The 23,162-nt window shown below is 42.5% G+C and overlaps 1 protein-coding gene across 1 annotated transcript; it reads left to right on the top strand.

Annotated features, from left to right (window-relative positions):
* Positions 1–16,367: 16,367 nt before the first annotated feature.
* Positions 16,368–22,849, top strand: CCDC112 (coiled-coil domain containing 112). The gene is given in 8 exon segments (XM_061478520.1): positions 16,368–16,514; positions 17,720–17,840; positions 19,109–19,225; positions 19,678–19,811; positions 19,813–19,952; positions 19,954–20,167; positions 20,867–20,963; positions 22,818–22,849. Coding segments are annotated over 8 exon segments (1,002 nt in total).
* The last annotated feature ends 313 nt before the right edge of the window (positions 22,850–23,162 follow it).

Genomic DNA, 23,162 nt, shown 5'->3' with positions numbered 1-23,162 from the left:
AATAAGATGCTTTTTCTTAATAGCTGAGACTTTGGTTGGTACACGTGAGGAGCTGGATAGATCTATCACCTCTCAATGGTTTGAACTCCTGAGATAATTTTTCCACAGCTGAAATGATGGAAGTGGTGAGATTGTCTTTGAAATCTTGCAGTTGACGAATCGTTTCATCTGCTGTTCGTGGTGTTACATCAGTCTAGGTTATTTCTGACAATAAGTTTGCATATTATGACGGTGCACTCCCTGTAAATTTCTGCCACATGGGTCATGTACATTCGGCTTCATCTAGAGCTATGGTTCCTTTCCCAGCATCTGGCTTACGATAGATCATCTCTACAATGGCTGATTCCCTCAGAGAATGGATACTTTTCTGTAGAGTAGTCCCTTTGGCCAAACGACTAATAACGTCGTCCTTGTATGGAAACCTTTACTTCAAAGCTGCCAAGAGCAGCCTCCAAAGGCTGAGGAACTGTTTGTCAGTTCCCCATTCCCTAGCAAGTGATCCCAGCTGCTTGGCTTCTCTAACGTATAGACAGTCTGATCCATTCAATTGCTTGAACGAGTCCAGCGCAGAGCTACAAAGATGATTAAGGGAATGGAACATCTCTCTTATGAGGAGAGGCTGAGGGAGCTGGGTCTCTTTAGCTTGGAGAAGGGGAGACTGAGGGGTGATCTCATCAATGTTTACAAATACGTAAAGGGTGAGTGTCAGGATGATGGAGCTAGGGTTTTTTCAGTGATGTCCAGTGATAGGACAAGGGGCAATGGGTGGAAACTGCAGCATAGGAGGTTCCATGTGAACATCAGGAAAAATTTCTTTACTGTGAGAGTGACAGATCACTGGAACAGGTTGCCCAGGGGGGTTGTGGAGTCTCCTACATTGGAGATATTCAAGGCCTGCCTGGACAAGTTACTGTGTGATGTACTCTAGGTTATCCTGCTCTTGCAGGAGAGTTGGACTAGATGATCTTTTGAGGTCCCTTCCAACCCTTAGGATTCTGTGTTTCTGTGATTATCCCATCATCGGAGCAACCAGGTGATGATGTCCTGTAGTGGTTGACAGGTAAAATCTTTTCACATATTCGGTAGATTTTGTATCAAGAACTCACCTTTTCTTGTTCTTCCTCTGATACACATAATAACTACCAATCAGATGCTGCCCAGGGTGGTGAGTACATTGTTTCTTCATCCTGCTTTAGCTTTCTTGCCTCTTTTTTGCTTTTTTCCTTGAGTACATATGTAACTGATATTGGCACAAATTGATCCTCTGGTTTAGCTGCAGTGATTACCAATGTGGTTGGACTGACTGCAGTGTCTGTTGCAGTTGGAGTTTGAGTAGCTGCTGTACTTGTCGCTAGAACTGTTATGGCTGCTGTATTTGGATATGGAATAGCTGTCCTGTCTGTTGTTTTGGCATCAGATCCAGAGACATTTTTTCCCTTTGAAGTTGCTGGATATCGTGGAACAGAGCTCTGTAAGCATTGGCCAAGCCCCAGCACGTTGTCGTGATTTGTCCCTCTCTTGTATGACCTGGATGACAACACACCTCATTTAAGTGTTTTACTAAATTTCCTGGATTTTGCATTTGTTCAGTGGTGAAGTTCCACTGGCCTAGATACTTGGCCATACTATCCCACACACCCTGTCGCTTGTGATTCTCCAGCCTCGGGGAAAATCTCCTGGTCCTGCTATACCGTCATATAATCCTAGACAAGACCCAAACCTGACAGTGCTTTACTTCTGAGATCAGAAGAAACGGTTGTGGGTAAAACACACTGTATGTTTGCCAACATGTTGATCCCCATCATAATCCGCAGGCAGGTCTCAAGGTTACCCAAAGGCCATTCAAAATCTTCAGAACTCTGAAGTGAAATCTACTCTTTCAACAAGTACTGTTGAAAATGAAGGAAAATTTATCAGTATTGCTTTACTAATCTTTATAATCAGGAGAACACCTGTTTTAGTTTCAATGGTAGGCTGATTTTACTATCCAAGTTGCAGGTTTGGGTAGAAATTACATATATGATTTAGCCCTAGATTAAGATAGCCTTTCAAAGGAGTTTTGCACAATCCCATTTAAAAAATGGTATTTGTTCTTGATAAGGAAATTAAGAAAAATAATTATGATTCGCTTATATTATTAGCATGGCACAGCATATCCACTTGTCAGTGGGTGTAGTTTCTATTTTGCAAGAGTGAACATTTCTTTTTCATGTAAACTCCAAAATTTTTCTTCCAAGAAACTCTTAATTAATATAATAAATTTATTTGAGTTTAATTATGTCTTACTTTAGAAGAACACAATTTCTATAAGATAATGTAGCACACTGAAAGGCACGAGAATGATGCACACTTAGGTGTGTAAAGAGAGAGGTTACTTCCATCATGTAGGTGCATGCGCACATGTGAGGAAGGGCACATTCTAAAACTTTAGCTAAATACTGAGATTTTGCGCAAACACTGAACAAAAAGGGGAGTTTAAGAGTCCGTCAATTTTTTGAGTATTTTGTGCCTACTTTTACAATCCGCTACAGGAAATATGACAGAATATTCTAGACATCCTTCTCTGGTAATCCATCTGTTCTGTGACTGACTCAGCTGCATATAGGGATGCCCCAGACCAGGAGAGCATAGAACTGCATAGACAATGCTCATGCCTTCCCAGTCAATCCTCAGTGGACAGCATACATGTGTGCAGATGGTCGAATGAAAAAAACACAGGACAGTAGCATGAGAGAAAATGGCTCTTACTCTCAGAAAGCAGGTAGTTTTATTGCTTTCTGGTGCACTCTGACAGCAGCTGCCCTCTCAGGTGCTTCCCAGAGAAAACATTACCCAGGTAAGGAAAAATGCTTAGAACACCCTGTGCTACATGTGTCATGTAAGACGTGTACCTACAAATAGGTCTGGGGTTTGGCCAATCAGTAAAATTTTCTATCATGTTTACATGTAGATAATGTCTTTTATGCAATACCATTTTGGTCGGCAGTAACAAGACGTCATGGTAGAAACCTTAAAAATTTTGGTGTTATGAGTAAAAATCCTTGGGGAAAACTTGATGTTTGTACTTTATATTTGTTCCTGTGCATTAAGTCTCATGCGTTGTTCTTGGGTTACACAAATACCCTGCTCCTGTTCTTTGTTTTAATTGTGGATCATGACAGAAGCAGGTGTCTTTTTTTTCTTACCTTGCACCTCCAGGATTCAATCTTTCTGGCACACCAGCCATAGCAATATAAATAAAGCATGTTATTATTGTACAACAGATAGATAAGAGAGAGCTGTTAGGTAGCCAAGCTTGTTTTCAAGAGTGTTAACAACAGAACATATATATGAATCACTAGGTTACAACAGGAATGAGGCCAGCAATCAGTTTTTGGAAAGGGATTGTGTAACACATTTCCCAGCACCTTAGAATCTAAGAGCACAAATACTTGTTTCATGAAGAACCTACTCAACCATGTCAAATTACTTATATATGTGCCTGGTTACAGGATTTGGCACTTGGACTACAATTTAATACTGATGAACAAGCCGTATGATATTACCATGATTTAAGCCCAGCAGGTAACTCAGAAACACACAGTTGCTTGCTCACTCTCCCCCTTCTTTCCCCTCAGTCCCAGACGGGAGGAGAACTGAAAGAATGTAAATCCCATGGCTAGAGATACGAAACAGCAAAAAGACAAAGGCTCAGTCTGACTATGTGTCTATGTCCATCAGGGAGGTGCTATTTCCCGCAGGTGGTCCAGAAGCAGTAGTATGACAACATCAGCATTTGCTGCTTCATCCACCAAAGTAAAATATCATTTGATGAAAACATAAATAAAAAAAGAAAAAAACCTGTATTAAATTAAAGGGTTAAAAGGTATTTATGAGACTTAGAGCCAGATTTGAAATGCCCAACATTGCCTTTTGATTTAATGGCTGTGAACACACCACTGTGTCTGCCCTTTTATACCCTTACAGGAATCTGTATTACCGCAAATATGATAGGAGGAAATGAGATGTGAAAAATAACCTGGCAGTCAGGCACTTACATCATATGATAGCATCTAAAAAGAGATTGCGGACAGGATGGAAAAGAGAACAGATGTGGTTGTCTAGGTAAATCATGCATCCCATGGGTTGATTTATAAGCCAGATCCTCACTGAAATCAGCTGTTTAGCCATATGTATCTTCCTACACTCTCAAATGAATTTTTTCCCAAGCCATGTGCCCTGAGCTTGCTGCTGGGGAATGGAAGAGACACAATGTCAGTTCTTTCGCACTTCGGGTCCTTTGGGAAAATCCTCCTGGATCATTTTAGCTGGCTTCAGCAGAGACACAAATTGACTTTAATGCATGGCAGGAGCTAATGGCACAGGCAAAAGATTGTTAGGACTGCTTTTATTTTGAAGTACTGAAATGCGTGTTTGCTGATGAACTAATAGATACCTGCAACATGAAGACCATGCTAAAATCATACATCCCTCTGCAGCAGAGTTATCCAGTTGGGGACACTTTTCAGATCACTTTACATGAACACTGTCAGAGCATGAGTGTGCCTAAACATACTCTCATTTGCAAGATGAGTATCTCTGAGTCCTAGCAAATGTTGTACTCATTTGAGTGCTCAATGTACTGCTGCAGCAGAAAAACACCAGTTAACAAAAACTCAAAAAGGTCATTAGAGATATAGTAGAAAGAAAGGATAACTCCTCTAAATGCACGGCAGGGATCAGAAAACGTAAAGTACTCTGCTGTAAACATGAATTACGCTCAGCTCCTCAAGGGTGCTACTGGGATACTCTCAATAGAGTGACATGCCTGGATAGTGTACTATAACTTGCAGGAATAGTCTAGATCCAGATTTTCTCTCCCTAGAAGAAAACATAATTAATGGGCATAGTTCTTGATGGATGTCAGAAGGGGAAGGACAAAGGAGAATAATATTGAGGCTGATGGATATTTTCCAGCTTTATCATGCACCAATCTAGAATATGTTAACCCTCTCAGAATAAATTCAGCTCAATATCCTAAATATCTGTAAAGGGTGCCAACCTGTATTTTGTTTTGCTTGGGTAGTAACTACCATTTGCTCCTTTATGGCTTTTGACCGTGTATTCATCTCTCTACGCATGTGCCTTCTGCAAAGACAAAAACCCCAAAATCCTACAGCTCATTTTGGATTTCCTCTCCTGTGAGTACTGAAGTGACCACTCAGCCAGAAGTCACAGGGGCTTTAAGCAATCTTTTGTGCTGCGTCATCTCTGGGGATTACCTGAGTAGAGTTCAGAAATGCTCTGTGGCTAACAGCAAGACAAGTACAAATTCAGACATCACTTTTTGATTTTGCATGCTGCAAATTCAATGCTTAACTGAACTCATTTCTCAACACTGTAATTCCTTAGTGCATGGCAATGCCGTAGCACTGTCCACACAAGCCCCCCTGGCACTCCACTGGACGGTGCATATGCCAATATAAGAGCAGCTAATGCCTTTGTAACTCGCCTCATCTCACATACAGCTGAGCTAGAGGCAAGAGATACGTCCTCTGAATCCCTGTCATGGTTCTGGAACCACTGATCACTGTGCCTCCAAAGTGAACTATACCACTCTAGCAATCTTCAGTGCCTTGAACATTTGATGTCACACCAATGTGAATTTATTCTTCGCCTACATGCAAGTGACTCTGTTTCATGCATCTTGATAACCCCATGCATTTCCACTGAAAATAACAGCTTGATATATTACTGTTCTGCCAGCAGGCAGGGACTAAACGAAAGTGCTCTGTTTTCATTTTCTACTTTGAAAGGGACAAAATCCTATTATCCCATGGGAAAAAAAAAAACACCAAAAATAAGGAAAAAAAAACTCAAAAAACCCACAACAAAAAATCCTGAAAAGAAACATAAAAAAGAACAAAAAATATAAGAATGCAATCTAATTACTGATCCTAGTATGACCTGGGATACCAATTATAACATTTTCAGGCAAATGCCTGACACTGAAGTTTTCTGTGGGAATCATTTTCACTGTTGGCATATTTAAACCTTTTCTAATTTCTATTTACTGCAGACAAATATCAGTAATAGCTCTGATAATCCTTCTAAGTTTGCTTTCATGCACAAACAGCCTTTAATTTGCATGAAGCCGGGTCAAGTTCGCCAACCAGCCATTTTATTCTTGCACCTAGGAACACATCCTCTCTTTTCTGCAGGGCACACTTCCCTAGAGAGCGTTCATTATGGTGGTAATACATTCTCATTTGTCTGCCTCTGATTTATAAGTTTTTTTGAGTGCTGCTGAGAGTGGCTTGAGCTTCATGAGACAGAAGGAAGAAAAGCTCCTGACAGCTTAAAATAGGGAGGCAGTTTTTTGTAGAAACCATAGGAAAGGCCAAAGAAAGGCCCTAACAAAGTGCATTAATAACTAGTTACGCAAAAGTAGCATAGGAGATGATAAATTACATACTCATGGTGAAAGAGAAGTGGCAGGGACAGCTGCGGAGTAAGGTCTTTAATCCCCAGCATGACTGATGCTGCCAATAGCGTGAGATATGTAGACTGCCAGTTTCAAACGTAAGGCGCTGCTAAAGTTGTTCACAGAATATAAAATGTGTACCAGCGTAAACATCCAACTTTTTTGCTGTGTTGAGATTTGGGCAAGTCTAAAATTTTCTGCCATTTCGCCATGGCCCTCATTTCTCTCCTCTGCTTCCCAGATCTAAGAAGATACTTTGGAAGACTGGGACTTGAACGCTTGACTATTACCTAGTAACTTGTACTACTACCTAATACCTCTACTTTCAGCACCTTCAGACTGATTTTCAGAAAACTTCTGATGCTTAAGTAACACATTAGGAAATTATTATGTTTTAATAGCATGCTTGCTATCTCTTCTTATTTGTTTCTTTCAAGTACAGCTGTGGGAAACATTTTCTATTTCTTTTAATAACAAGAATGGGTGATGAAAAAGGACAGAATTACAGGAGAGCCAAAAATACAAGATGTTGTGAAAATACATACAGAAATTCCACAGAATGGGGGAAAAAAAATAAAGATTTGGAGGAAGAAAGAAAGGAAGAGGATGAGTTATTAAAAGATCATATTCAGATGTCTTTTACACAGCTATAAATCAGGAGAGAGTGAATTCTTGGCTGTTCCATTGCCTCCTTCCTGCCCTTTTTGAAGATGGGAATAACACTGGCCCTCCTCCAAGGATCAGACACCTCTTCAATTCTCCATGATTTTCAATGATTGAGAATGGCAGAGCAACATCTTTCACTTCCGTCAGCACCCTTGTGTGCATCCCATCAGAACCCATGGATTTATGAGTTTTAGGTCTGTCAAGCTTATTCACAACCCAGCTCTCTGCAAGTAGGAGGAAGTCTACCCTTCTGCAGCCTTCCTTTACCTCCATGACCTGGGACTCCTGAAAGCCCTCCTTAGTGATAGAGACTGTGTCCTGGTTTCTGTAGTAGCAGTCGTTCTTCTCCTTCATAGGCCACTTGATTGGTCAACACCAGAGGATCTGCCAACAGGGCTGGCCCAGCCCAGTCAGAACTTTTACATAATGTAGAGGAGGACAAAGTTCCTGTGGTGCCCATGAAGAATTTGTTGGGGAAGACAGTCTGGGTTATTCCTGCGTCAGGTAAACACAAACCCACTCGTGGGCTTTGCTTTACTCAGGAACCCAGATATACTTGGTGGGTAATACTGGAAGTTGGGGAAGTCAGATGTAAACCTCAAGGGGATTTGAATTTAGGGGAAAACAGCCAATGAACTTAATTATATGCAGTTGCCTGCTGTGTAATACTTTTATAGCCCATCAACTATATGTCTTCAGTCATCAGCGACTGCCTCTGACTTCCCTCTGACCATCATCCCAACAGATAATGAACTTTGATAGAACCTGATGAGTTCTGCAGTAACGTAATGATCAGCATCAGCAGGCAATGATCCAACACTGCACACAGCCTCTCCTGCTCCAAAAGACTGTTACAATAGATGGAACCTGATTGTCATGGATTGAATAAACTCAGCTGCATTATAGGGATTGGTCCATCCACTAAGAAATGATCTATTCTCTTTCTGTGTGTCTATGGGTATGTATATATATGTAAGAACGCTGGTATATTGAAAATGTGGGATCTGAACGGTATGTAATAAGGAGTGGATACTGTCCTGGGTTTAGCAGTAGCTGTCAATTTTCTCCTTCTTAGTAGCTGGTCAGTGCTGTGGTTTTGACTTTTAGCCCGGGAACAACACTGATATCACCAATGGTTTTAGTTGTTGGTAAGTAATGTTTACTGTGACCAAGGACTTTGTGAGTCTTATGCTCTGCCAGAGAGGAGGGGAAGCCGGGAGGAAGCAGAGACACGACACCGGACCCAAGCTAGCCAAAGGGGTATTCCATACCACAGTGCTCCATGAGCAAAGAGGTAACTGGGATTTACTCGGTAGGGCACTCGCTCTCTTCTGGGTCGGGCTCGTTTTGGTGGGTGGTATCGTATTCTCTTCCCTTGTTATTTCCCTTATCATTATTATTGGTGGTAGCAGCAGTGGTTTGTGTTATACCTTAGTTACTGGACTGTTCTTATCTCAACCGTGGAAGTTACATTCTTTTGATTCTCCTCCCCATCCATCTGGGAGTGGGGAGGGGAGGGGTGAAGGAAAGAAATAGCATGGGGGAGGGGGGAGTAGAAACTGTGTGGCTGACTGGGTTTAAACCACAACAGTTTTTGTGAATTATTTTGAGCCTCCTGGGCCCATGACACTTCAGGGCTTCAGGACAGAGAAGCAAAACACAGATGGGCTCATGATCAACGTGTGGACTTAGCAATGGACAATATCGCCCAGGTTAATCCCAACTGTGAACATTGCACACAGACTTTCCTGCTCTGAAAGACAAGAGATGTAGCAAGACATCAAGGACCGAATGTACCCACAGCTTTATAGGGATTGGTCAGTGCACTGAGGAATGATCTCTGTGTTTGTTTGTGGATGTATATATATGAGATTAGAGTGATGGCATATTGAAAATGTGGGATCTGAGCATGACGTGAATGGTATGGAAGAAGGCGTGGATACTGTCCTGGGTTCAGCAGTAGCAATCATTTTTCTCCTACTTTGTAGCTGGTGCAGTGCTGTGGTTTTGACTTTCAGCCTGGGATCAACACTGATAACACCAGTGTTTTTACTGGCTGCTCAGTAATGTTTACTCTGAGCAAGGACTTTCTGGGTCTCATGCTCTGTCAGGGAGGAGGGGATGTAGGGAGGAAACAGAGAGAGGACACCTATCCCAAACTAACCAAAGAGGTGTTCTATACCATAGCACCTTATGCCCTCTATATAAACTGGGGGCAGTTACCTGGAGGGCTAGATCACAGCTTGGGTCGGGCTGGGAATTAGTCGGCGGGTGGTGAGCAGTTGTATTCTTTTGCCATGTTATTTCCCTCATCATTATTATTATTGGTTGTAGCAGTAGTCATTTTGTGTTATACATTAGTTACTGGACTGTTCTTAATTCGTGGTAGTTACATTCTTTTGATTCTCCTCCTCATCCTTCTCGGAGCAGGAGGAGGAAGGGGGGGTGAGGGGAAAGCTGCATGGTTCTGTGTTACAGCTAAGCTGCATGGTTCTGTGTTATGGCTGGGCTTAAATCAGCATGAGGGATAGACTGGTCTTGGAAGAAGTGGTGCTTAAATTGAGCAGCTCTCTTGGACTCCCTTTTTTTTGTACAGCTCTATCCATGAGATTCCTCTAAATAGGTCTTTGAAGAGGCTGAAGTTAGCTCTCCAGAAGTTTAGCCTTCTGCTTACTGGTTTGCTTTTCCCACGCAGAATTCTGAGTTCCACCCATTCATGCTCACTACAGCCAAGGCTGCCCCCAAACTTTACATCTTCAAGCAGTCCCTCCTGGTTTGCCTGTAAAAGGTCCAGAAATTTCTTTTCAGATGACACCTGATTGACAGAAAGGGGGTGAAAGTAGCCTGCCTTCACAGTGCGTAACTGTAACATGCCTGCCCCTATCTGCATTATTGCACTTAACTGCTGTTGTACACACCAGGTGCCCTCCCTGCAGTTCTTATGCCCCCCAGAGCACCCCAAGCCCCAAGATAAGGATGTATCATCCATGTGCCTGTAACAGCTTTTTTTTTTTTTTTTTTTTACACCTGCTTCCATTTTTTTTTATTTCTTTTTATAATATCTTCTGGTTGATGCCCGGAGTTGGTTTAATTCTGACCTGTGAGTCTCAGGCTAGACTAAGTAGAGATACTGTCTTCAGAAGTCAAAATATCAGGAAAACTCATGTTATTAGCAGCAGCTGAGTCTCAGATAACTAGACAATTTTATGAATGCCTTGACAAGTGGATAGTTTTACTCATAGGTTTAAAGGCTTTTATTATCTTCTGATCTTTAGTTTACTCTTTCCCTTTTAAACTGCTTCCAGCTGCTTCTCTAACATTGGCTGTCTTTTCTGTCCTTACTTAAAAAAAAGAAAAAAAAACACAAAAAGACCCAAACCCACAAACCCAACACCATACCAAAAAACCAACAAGAACAGCAAAAAAGCCACCACCACACGCACGAAAAAAAAAAACAAACACCAACAAACAAAACCAATCAACCATGCCGAAGAGAAACAGCTATTTATGAAAGCCTGTCTTCTGAGGGTATCCATTCAGTGAGTTGAAGGTTATGCCTCATGGTAAAGTGGGTAATTTCCTCAAGGATCTCATGGATGGGAATGTAACATTACTGTGCACTCCCTTTTCTTCATTTGTCTTGAAGGACTTCAGGAAAATAGGAGATGGTGCTGAACCAATATTGGGACAAACAAGGTTTATCTTTATGATAATGGCTTGTGATAAATCATTTGATTGCTGTTATTATATCTTCCAGGTTGTTACTTGGGCTTTTTTGTTCTATGTATACCCAGTTTCTATTTTAACATATTGCCTTGGTATATTCCCATGCTTCTTTTCTGTGTAAAATCCTGCATCTATGAAGCAATACACACATAGATATCAGGAATTGGTAACTTCAAACACCAAAGTAAGCTGAAAGTGGGAGAGGTCAGGGTGTAATTACCCTATGTAATTACCTAGCTCATTGCTTCTGGGTCTAGATTACCTGTTTACAAGAAGGCCATAGAGGCCACCACCCAAGAGCTGTGGCACTGTATCTGTTCTGGACGAGAAAAATTTCTGCAGTAGAGCAGTCCAGGTAGAGCTGTTCTTTGTGTTTGTCGTTAGGATGGTGTCTAGACCACTCAAGAATTTGGGCTACTGCTGAGCAGTGTTCACATAGCATCACGGCTGTCGGTCCGACACCCCCACCCCCTTCCCAAAGCCAGTGGGCTGGGGTGGGCAAGAGGCTGGGTGGAGACACCCGGGACAACTAACTCCAAGTGACCAAAGGGATGTTCTGTAGCGTATGATGTTTTGTTGGTAACAATTAGCATGAGGGGAGAAAGTGATGCGCATTTGTTATTAAGGTATTTGTCTTTTAGAGAAATCACCATATATTCTGGGGCCAAACTTTCCAAGAAGTGGCTGTGCCTCACACGCTGATGGGAAATAGAAAATAGCTTTCCTTTGTTTTTGAGCATAGCCTTTGCTTTTGCTCATTAAACTGCTTTTACCTAAACCCATGTTTTCTGTCTTATTTTCTTTCCCTGTAGTGCTGTGGAGAGAGTGATAAAGCAACTTCGTGAGCACCTGGTGGCCAGCCAAGTCCAACCTCCAGATCAGGCATATTCTGATTTATGAGTCCTGCTCCACATAGTGAGTAAAGTAACGTCCCGGCCCAGCATAAAAACAGGTTTCATCTTTTACTAGCATCACAACTCAATGCCTGAACACCCTGGAGTGAAGAGCAAGAACTAGCCAAGCCTAGTTTAAGTCTGATATCAGAAATATCTCGCATATAACTTACAGGCATCTTTGAAAAGCCCTCAGAATTCTGAATAACTCATGAGTAAAGTGTGTGGCAATTAATAATACAGGTTTACCATCCAGAAACTGGTTAGCTACTGAACAGTATCTGAATTACACTATGACTGGAGCAACCTTATTAAAATGCTTGCTGAAAACACATGCTTGCTATGGCACAATCCCTGACCAGTTATCAGTTTGCTAATCTGGCTGACAGTCACCAAAGGAAACCAAATACAAACAAGTTCTAGACAAACTTTTTTCTGCTGCGTGTAACAGTAAATTACAAGACAATCATAGAGTCATAGAATAGTTAGGGTTGGAAGAGACCTTAAATGATCATTAGTTCAGACCCCTTCTTCCATATGCAGGGACACCTTCCACTAGACCAAGCTGCTCTAAGCCCCATTCAACCAGGCCTTGAGCACTGCCAGGGATGGGGCAGCCACAGCTTCTCTGGGCAAGCTGTGTCAGTGTCTCACCACCTTCACAGTAAAGAACTTCTTCCTAATATCTAAATTCAACCCCAGTTCTTTAGAAATTGTGTTCCAGTGCCTCCCCATCCTCACAGTAAAGAACTTCTTCCTTTTATCTAGCCCTATCTTCCAAATTAAGTTTGCACCCATCAGCCGTTGTCCTATTCCTGTAATCCCTGATGAAGAGCCCATCTCTGGTACCCTTATAGGATCCCTTTAGACACTGTAAAGCTGCTATGAGGACTCCAAGCAGCCTTCTCCATGTTGAAAAGCCTCAACTTTTCCAGGCTATCTTCAGTGCTCCATCCCCTTATTATCCTCATGGCCCCCCTCTGGGCTTGCTCCAGCAGCTGCATGTCCTTCTTATCCTGGTGTCATTGTTTAATTCAGAATGAAACAGCTGCTCACTCACTTCGCCCCCCACCCATTTCTTCCTCCACAGCTCCCAGAGGGATGGGGAGGAGAATCACAAGAATGCAGCTCCCACGGGCTGATATAAGAGTCCAGCAACTCAGGTATAATGCAAAACCACTACTGCTACCACCAGTAATAATAAGGGAAATAACAAGGGAATGTGGCTAAATAGGGAGTTGCTGGGTATGCTCAAGTGGAAGAGGAGAGTTTACAGGTCATGGAAGGAGGGGCTGGCCACTTGGGAGGAATATAAGGCTGCTGCTAGAGGATGTAGGAAGGCAGCTAGGAGGACTAAGGCCTCCTTAGAATTAAACCTGGCGAGAAGGGTCAAGGACAGCAAAAAGAGCTTTTTCAAATACATGGCAGACAAAACTAACACCAGAGGCAATGTAGGCCCACTGATGAACGGGATGGGTGCCCTGGTGACAGAAGATACAGAGATGGCAGAGTTACTGAATGCCTTCTTTGTCTCTGTCTACTCTGCTGCAGACAGTCCTGAAGAGCCCTGTACCCCTGAGACCTTAGTCAGGTCAACGGAGCGGCTTGCCTTAGTCGATGAGGAATGGGTTAGAGACCAGTTGAGCAATCTGGACATCCATAAATCCATGGGTCCAGATGGGATGCACCCGCGGGTGCTGAGGGAACTGGCGGAAGTCATTGCTAGACCACTCTCCATCATCTTTACCAAGTCTTGGGAAACGGGAGAGGTGCCTGAGGACTGGAGGAAAGCAAATGTCACTCCAGTCTTCAAAAAGGGCAAGAAGGAGGACCCGAGTAACTATAGACCGGTCAGCCTCACCTCCATCCCTGGGAAAGTGATGGAACACCTTATCCTTGGTGCCATCTTAAGGCATATCAAGGATAAGAGGGTTATGAGGGGCACTCAACATGGCTTCACCAGGGGGAAATCATGTTTGACCAATCTCTTAGCCTTTTATGAGGAAATAACACGGTGGATGGATGATGGCAGAGCTGTGGATGTGGTCTACCTTGACTTCAGCAAAGCATTTGACACAGTCTCCCACAGCATCCTCACAGCTAAATTGAGGAAGTGTGGACTGGATGATCAGGTAGTGAGGTGGACTGCGAACTGGCTGAAGGAGAGAAGCCAGAGAGTTTTAGTCTATGGGGCTGAGTCTAGTTGGAGCCCTGTAACTAGTGGAGTGCCTCAAGGGTCAGTACTGGGACCGGTATTATTTAATATATTCATCAACGATTTAGATGAGGGAATTGAGTGTACTATCAGCAAGTTTGCTGATGACACTAAGCTGGGAGGAGTGGCTGACACGCCAGAAGGCTGTGCTGCCATCCAGCGAGACCTGGACAGGCTGGAGAGTTGGGCAGGGAATAACTTGATGAAATGTAACAAGGGAAAGTGTAGAGTCCTGCATCTGGGCAGAACAACCCCAGGTTCCAGTATAGGTTGGGGAACGACCTGTTAGAGAGCAGTGTAGGGGAGAGGGACCTGGGGGTCCTAGTGGACGACAGGATGACCATGAGCCAACACTGTGCCCTTGTGGCCAAGAAGGCCAATGGCATCCTGGGCTGTATTAGAAGGGGGACGGTTAGTAGGTCGAGAGAGGTCCTCCTTCCCCTCTACTCTGCCCTGGTGAGACCGCATCTGGAATATTGTGTCCAGTTCTGGGCCCCTCAGTTCAAGAAGGACAGGGAGCTGCTGGAGAGAGTCCAGCACAGGGCAACAAAGATGATTAAGGGAGTGGAGCATCTCCCTTATGAGGAAAGACTGAGGGAGCTGGGTCTCTATAGTTTGGAGAAGAGGAGACTGAGGGGTGACCTTACAAGTGTCTATAAGTATATAAAGGGGGAGTGTCACGAGGATGGAGCCAGGCTCTACTCGGTGGCAAACAATGATAGGACAAGGGGTAATGGGTACAAACTGAAACACAAGAGGTTCCACTTAAACTTGAGGAGAAACTTCTTCTCAGTGAGGGTGACGGAACACTGGAACAGGCTGCCCAGGGAGGTTGTGGAGTCTCCTTCCCTGGAGACATTCAAAACCCGCCTGGACACATTCCTGTGTAACATTATCTAGGTGTTCCTGCTCCGGCAGGGGGATTGAACTAGATGATCTTTCGAGGTCCCTTCCAATCTCTAGCATACTGTGATACTGTGTGATACTGTGGAAGAGAATACAACTGCTCACTACCTGCTGACTGATACCCACCCTGACCCAAGCAGAGATCTAGCCCTTCCGGGTAACTTCCCACAATTTATACAGTGGGTATGACGTGCTGTAGTATGGAATACCTCTTCGGTTAGTTTGGGTCAGGTGTCCTGTCTCTGCTTCCTCCCGGCCTCTCCTCCTCCTTGGCAGAGCATTAGACTTACAAAGTCCTTGGTCACAGTCAACATTATTTACCAACAACTAAAAACATTGGTGTTATCAGTGTTCCCGGTCTAAAAGTCAAAACCACAGCACTGCAGCAGCTACTAAGTAAGAGAAAAATGACTGCTACTGCTGAGCCCAGGACAGCTGGGGACACCAGAAGTGCACATGGTGATACTCGGATAGACTCCACAACTTGTTAAAGTTGTAAAGTATGTATGCTTCATTGAGTGCTGAGGCGCATGGGGGATCACTCCTCCAAAAGCATGCGCACCTTTCCTTTGCCACTCAGTTTGTTAATATTACATAAACATAAGATTGCTTCACATCTAATACATATGCAAAACCTATTACCGTCTAGTATTATAATTAGTTTTCTGGCATTCATCCCATTGATGGACTTGGGCAGTGCCTCCTAGTGGTGGTCGTTAGTGGGTCGTGAGGATGAAGGCCCGTATTTCCTCTTCATCACGATGAGTAATCTCTTGCTTTCATACAGACTGAACAGGGTTTTGGCTCCTATCCAAACCTCACGTTTGGTACAAGCCGGTTTTATGTATCTTATAGCAGAAACTTGTTAAGCTTGTAAATTTTGTTTTCTTTTTTTCTTTTTTTTTTCTACGGATACTATTTAAACAAGAATTTCTTAAACGTTCATCACACAAGTTATGAATCTTATCTACTACAGCCTAGCACCTGTAACGCCTACAATTCTGCTTCACAATTCTAGCAACTTTAACTCATACGGTTCTGCTTCAGCAAGCACATTGACTACTTAAGCGGGCAGGCATATTATTAACCCTTTTTTTTTCCCAGGTATCAACGGTACTTCTCAGTATCAGCCACATGGCACAGCCCTACAGGCAGCACCACTTTCTGCTATACATGTAATGGATCTCCATACACAGCATTCCTGTCTTCAGCACATCACTCTGCTGGAACACTAGCTTCTGATGCCCAGGCTGTGGTCCCACCAACTGTACACAGCTCTGGGTTCTCAGACACCGCAGAGACCTTGAATGCCACCTGCCACATCCATGATGGCTGCAACTGATGTCATCCCCCACACACCTTCATAGTTCGGTTCTGACAACGGTGACACACCCCCACACATAAACCCTCCTTCCTGCTGCGGAAGCCCAGCGTTCTGGAAGGCTACAACAGCCGGTCCGCCCCTAAGCACGCCGCGCTCAACATGGGTGGCCTCGTAATGACGGTCACTGCTGTGGCCGCTGGGCATGAACAGGTAAAGGCGTCTCCACGGCGCAGGGCTGCCGCGCTTCCCTCCTCGCCAGGGGGCAGTTCTTTTCCGCAGGCCCGCTGGGTGACGGCTGCTGAGGAATTCTTTTTACGAGGTGTAGGTAATAAACTTTAAAAAGAAACCTGTAGGAGGAAGTGCAGGTTTGTGTGGCTGGCCTCAAAATGTAACCTGTAACCCAAACAGTTTGATTAGCTAGTGATGCGCGGATTGACTCCACAACTCGTTAAAGTTGTAAAGTATTCAGCGCTGAGACGCACGGGGATAATTCCTCAAAGTCATGCGTACTTCAGTGTTGTTTCCTTCTACATTTATTCTCTAAAGTTATATATATTCATAAGATTGCACAATATGCCTATACATATTCATGTCCTATCCCCGCTTCATATTATAATGAGTTAGAAGGTCCTTTGCACCTGCGCAGTGCCCCCTCTGGTCATGGGCAGGGGTCTCAAGATGAAGTAGCTGAGTCTTCCTCCTGTGGGTAGGGGTCTTCAAGATGAAGTAAATGAGTCTTCCTCTTCTTGAACTTTTCACCTTTTAGTCTTCACGTATGGCCTTAGGGTTTGGTCGGTGTCCCAGCCATAAACCATCTGCATCTCCCCCTTCAGGCGTCTGCTTTTCCTTATCAATAGCTGCTTATCAGTAGAATCAGTCTGCTTTTCCTTGTCAATAGAACCAGGTGTCTGCTTTTCCTTATCAATGGTTAGTGCCTTTGTTCTGTTTAGTAGGCGTGATAGGTACATTTTGTTTAAGCAAGCGGATTCCTCTAACCCCCTTGTACAACCCCCCTGTACAACCCCCCTGTACATTGGTTAACCCTGTATCACTAGCAGTTAAATTTGTTCAGGGTTGCTGTGAATCAGAGTTGCAGTTTGCAAGTGTTATTAAGCAGATTTCATAAGCTTGTATTTTTGTTGAACAAGACGGAATGTGGGCAATCTTCCTAGTGTTGATTACTTGTTTATAGTCAGGTAGGTAGTTCTTCCGACTTGCCAGAGACTGGCTGCTGGGAGAGGCAAGGCAGTTGCAGTGTGGTGAGCAGCTTCTGTTAATGCAAGCTGATGTTACATTCTTTTTCATTTTTTTCATTTATTCATCAGAATACATTTTTTATGTACAGTCATCAGCTCACTGTCATCACCCTAGTTTTATACCTGTGTGACTTAAAATTAGTTGAATTGCACCAGTATAAAACCAAAGTAATGCTGTTACTCTACACTGTGGTGTTGTCTGCTTAAAAATAACTTATAATAATTTAAATAATACTGGTTTTGAATAATACTGTATTTTGTTATGTACAGAATGACAGCTATTCCAGTACTACAGGTACTGGTCAAAAATATCAGAACTGGAAGATCAAAGCTGAACAAGCTAAGAAGAGACTCCAGCATCAATTAAAATACGTGAAACCTACACCTGAATGTAAGTCACTATGAAAGATCTAAAAACATTCTATCTACAGACAGGCTCCTTTCACAGTTGCTTGTGATTCCCCTGCAGACTTGGAATACTCCTGAAGTCTATCTGCTTTTCCAGGAGTCTCGGAAGGGAAGAATGTAGAAATGCATTTCTGTGTGGAAACAGAGAAACTTCCTCTCTCTCAGAAGTGGTGTGGGTTTGCTTCCTCAGGTTGTTGAAAGCCAGGTATTTTCTACGTCTAACTTTGCCTTATGTAAAGTTAGTATTCTACTGCTGTTTAGATACAGCTCCCTTTCAGTTGGTAAAATGTCACAGAGCAAGGGTGTACAGAAAACTAATTTCTAGCCATCCACATGGATTGAAGTGTAAATTGGAATATTCTGTGGGAAATACTGAAAGAACTTGTTCAGTTTGGATGTTCTGAAACCTTTTCAAAATAGGCACATTCCCCTATGATATTCTGCTACCTCATGTGGAACTCCTGTTGAAGTTCTGCTAGCTGAGGGCTTTGTGATGTTGGATATAATGCATCTCATTTCATCTGTGGAGTGTCTATTCTATAAAAAAAAAATGCATTATCTTCTTCAGCTGTCAGCAAATTACCAAGAACTAACACAGCATGAGAGCTGAACTAGGGATTTTCAGATGACACAACAGTACTGATTTAGTTTATTTTTTTTTTAAAGTCAGGTTAGTTAAACTGTGTGTTCAATATGTGTTCATAGAAATGTTATGCTGGTTTAAAACAGATTCTAAAACACTTTTTCTACCATTTCTGCCATAGATCTCTAGGCAGCTGTCTTGCTGTTTTTCTCCATATTGAGACTACAGTATGCTGACTTAACAGGATAAAGAAGTCTTACTTTGATGGGTCTTTGTCAGCTTTGTAGAAGTAGGTTAAAAAGGATTGCTGCATCCTGGCGTAAACCAAAGATATGAGCAGTCACTTAACTGCATTGTTATAAAAATAAACAAAAGTGGAAACTTTAGAATAAGGCTGTCCTATTCTCTTAAATCAGTTGAAGATTACTCAGAAAGAGACTTACTTAAAGGACATATGCATTTATTCTGGCTTTGCATCCAGTGACCTAAATCACTGTGAAATCACATCTTTTGTATAAATGAGAGTCTTTTAAGGCTATATGAGATGAAAATGCATGCTATTTTGTACACTGAATCAAATGTCAAAGAAGCCTCTGCAAACGCCTGCATTTTTGGATAGTGCTGAATTACTGGTAAATACTTAAATATTAGCCTCTTTTCCTTATTAGTTGTTGACAAGCTCAAAGAGATGATGGAAGAAGTTGGAAATGAATCAATGCTTTTAAAGAGGAACAGACATACTTTTATGGCAGTGGACCAGCAAGCTAGGTGCCAGCCCCAAAGCAGTAAGTGATCCTATCTGAAACTGCATTTCTTGTTACATCTGTCCCAAAGAATGTCTGTCCCCCTGTATAGGCAATATACCTATGCCATACTGACATAGAGAATTAGCATTCTTCTGACACAGAGAATTACAATTCTTTCAAGAGCTACCCACCTGAGTAATAAATGATACGCTAACATAAAAATGGTATTATAAAATAGAATGTGGACTTGTTAACTTGAAGGGAGAAAAAAAATGTATGTTTGCTTAAAAAAAAGCATAATACACCAACATTCATAACTACCCAAAGATGAATGCCATAATTTAAATGATTTTAGCAGGAATATGTTAAATAACCCTGTGTCTATAATAAATAAAAAAAGGGAGAAAGCAGATATAGTTGCTTCTTTGTCCTAGGTTTTACCACTAGTAGACTTTTAATTCCTATCTGTATGCTACTTTGTATCCTTGGAGCATGTTTTTATAAGACCAACAGGAATGTGTACAGTTTTCATGAACATCTTACCCTCTCCCTTTCCCTCTCCCCTGTTGTTCTCCCGCAGTCAATTAAGAGGTGGAAAGAAAAGAAGCAGCAAGAAAAGCCAAGGAAACTTGAAGGAGAAAAAGAAATCAGAAAGCATGCTTAAGGAAGAATCACAACAGCGTGAAGAAGCTCAAAAGCAAAAAGCAGCAGAAGAAAGAAAAAGACAACAAGCAGCAATAGAAGCATGGAAGGAGCAGAAAGCAATAGGTAATGGAACAAGCTTTGCAACTAAAACTAGAAAAAAAAGAAGGAAAAAAGCAACAAAAATAATGCCAATGCCACATGAAGTTAGTGTTGGAAAAGTATACCTTGCTGAAGAAAGAAAAGGAGGAACTTAAGAAGTTTGAAAAGGAGAAGAGAGAGGAGGCAGGAAAGGAGGAAAGGAAGAGAATTGCTGCAGAAGAAATTAAGTTTCAACAGAGTGTGCGTAACTACATCCCCATTATACATGTTTTAAACTCACCTACTTCCTCCTACAGTATAATCTGTCAAACACAAGTTTCATTTATTTAAATCTATTTGTGATTCACTATGAAGAATAGCATCTGCTGCATACAAGAAGCAGTATGAAACTTTATTTTATACAAAAGTGTTCCTTTTCCTCACTATTTTAAATTCTACAGGATTATTCAAGTCCATATTTCTTTCTGCATAAAGAAATGGTTTTATTTACTTCACTATGAAAATGTTTGGGAAAACCAGCTTGGGCTGTGTTGCTCTCCATGCTATAGAAAATGTCAGAAGACCTGATTATTGTATGTAGATATGAAATCAAAAGTCCTGTTTGAATATCCTGAAGGTTTCAGTAGCTGTAAGGGCATGATAGATCTCATTTTAATGTGAATCTGATTATTGGAGGACTGATAGCATTGTCACCATTCCCACTGGACTTAATTTTTGCAGAGATTAAACTACTATTTTTTTTTCAGAACTACATAACTATAATTTCTTTGTGCAGGACAAGCTGTAGCAAGTAGCTACACAGTGTATTTTCATTCTGTTCTGTGACAAAATAATTTCAAGACAACAAGAAACTATAACTGAAAAGGCTACATACGTATTTCATACAACTTGTTTTACTTCCAAAGAAATGTTTGGTTTTCTATTTGTTTTACGTTTCGGGATCTACAGAAACTGAAGCTAAGGATTATACAAAAACAAGCTAAAGAAGAGGAAAAACAAGAAAAAGAAAAAAGGCTGGCAAACAAGACAGAATGTAACCTCTTTTTTATTTTAATCTGACGTGTGCAGTTTAGCTGTTTAAGCAATCATTTTCCTCACTGAGACAAAAATAATTATTTTTCCTTATCAAAATGGTTGATAAATGCAAAAAAAAAAAAAAAAAGTCATGCTTGTTCCCAAGAAACAAAATTGCAGCAGGCATAGCTATCCTTTAAAAAAACAGGGGGGAGTGGGGGCGGGGAAGGGGCAATGGAGAATTTACTAATTTGTCCCCCAGCTGTATTTATTCTGGGTAAAGCCTACAGCTCATACAAATGGGCTGCAATATGGGTTTCAATGGTTTTCAATGACTAGTTAAATAAGTAGACTGGCTTCCAGAAGAGTTTTGGGAACACTGAGTTCTTGGAGTTTATCCTTTTAAATCACTAAAGTTAATGACAGCAAGCAGTTGTTGCCCCTCTTACTGATTTTGTATTCATGATGTTTCCTGTGAAGTTGTGAAGGGAAAAAACATCTCTTCTGCCTGGCCACCTGGCTTTGGTTTACTCTGTACTTTTTATCAGAGAATCACAGAATAAACTAGGTTGGAAAAGACCTTTTAAGATCATCAAGTCCAACCAGGCCTGCCAAGACCACTACTAAACCATGTCACTGAGGGCCTCATCTACACAGTTTTTTTAATACTTCCAGGGACAGTGATTCCACCGCTGTCCTGGGCAGCATGTTCCAATGCCTGATCACCCTTTTGGTGAAGAAAGTTTTCCTAATATCCAGTCTAAACCACCCCTGGCACAGCTTGAGGCCATTACCTCTTGTTCTACCATTTGTTACTTGGGAGAAGAGACCTACCCCCACTTCACTACAGCCTCCTTTCAGGTAGTTGAAGAAAGGGACAAGCCCCCCCCTGAGCCTTCTCCAGAGTTCCTCAGTTCCCTCAGATGTTAGTCATCAGACTTGTGCTCCAGATCCTTCACCAGCTTTGTTGCCCTTCTCTGGACCTGCTCCAGCACCTCAATGCCTCTCTTGTAGTGAGGGTCTGTTGTGCTTTAAGCCCAGCTGGGAACTCAGAACCATGAAGCCACTTGCTCACTCTCCTCCCTTTTTCCCCACCCCCCACTCCCCGAGGGATGGTGTGGAGAATCAAAAGAATGTAAACCCCATGGGTCGAGATAAGAACAGTCAAGTAACAAAGGTACCATACAAAATTACTAGTGCTACCACCACCAGTAATAATAATGATAAGCAAAATAACAAGGGGAGAGAATATAAAACTAAAAGGGGAAAGGAAAATAAAAAACACAAATGACACACAATACAATTGCTCACCACCTGCTGATCAATACCCAGCCCAACCTGAGCAGCAATCTGGGCCTTCTGGGTAACTCCCCCCAGTTTATATACTGGGCATGATGGGCTGTGGTATAGAATACCCCTTTGGCTAGTTTGTGTCAGGTGCCCTGATGCTGCTCCCTCCCGGCTTCTTGTGCCCCCCACTGGCAGAGCATGAGAGACTGAAAAGTTCTTGAACAGGGTAAACATTCCTCTAGCAACAACTGAAAACATCGATCTATTATCATCATTGCTCTCAGGCTAAATTTGAAAACACAGCACTTGCAGCAGCTACTAAGGATGAGGAAAATGACTGGTAGAGCTGAACCAAGGCCAGGGGCCCAGAACTGAGCACAGTATTCGAAGTGCAGCCTTGATGAGGACCTAATAAGGGTTTGTAACTCATTCTGTGATCAATGGAAAGCTCGATTTGTTTGTTTCATTCGGAGGTTGAGGTTCATGTTAACAAAGACCTGTACAGACTTACCAAGGGGTTGGAGGAACGCACAAAAGAGGTCACACTACCAGTCTCAAAACCAATTCTACATATTTCTTGCAGGTAAGGAGGAGAATGATGGATTCGTAGCATGATGAAATATAATTATAAATGACCTCTGACCTCTTTTTTTTTTTTTTTTTTTAATAGCTGTCCCAGCCTGGAGATAGGGGCTACAGATGAGCCTGTCGAAGGATGAGGGTGACTTTCAGCAGTGGAGCGGCCGGCAGCCCTTGGGAGCTGTCACAGAGCTTAACTGACCTAATGACACGTGCTGCCTTTGTATTGTGTGAGCTCGGGTGTGAAACACCTAACACAGCCGGATGCCACGCGCTTCCATCACCGCGAAACACGCGTCTCCCGCGGGCTGTGACGTAGCCCCGGAAGGGGCGGGTGTCGCCGCGCGTG

The sequence above is a fragment of the Pezoporus flaviventris genome, unplaced genomic scaffold (assembly GCF_033815535.1).
Source record: "Pezoporus flaviventris isolate CSIRO_AGI_PZ_B2104156 unplaced genomic scaffold, CSIRO_AGI_Pfla_v1 ptg000126l, whole genome shotgun sequence".
Taxonomy (NCBI): domain Eukaryota; kingdom Metazoa; phylum Chordata; class Aves; order Psittaciformes; family Psittacidae; genus Pezoporus; species Pezoporus flaviventris.
The sequence above is the reverse complement of the archived record's forward strand: the minus strand, read 5'-3'. Positions and strand labels throughout refer to the sequence as shown.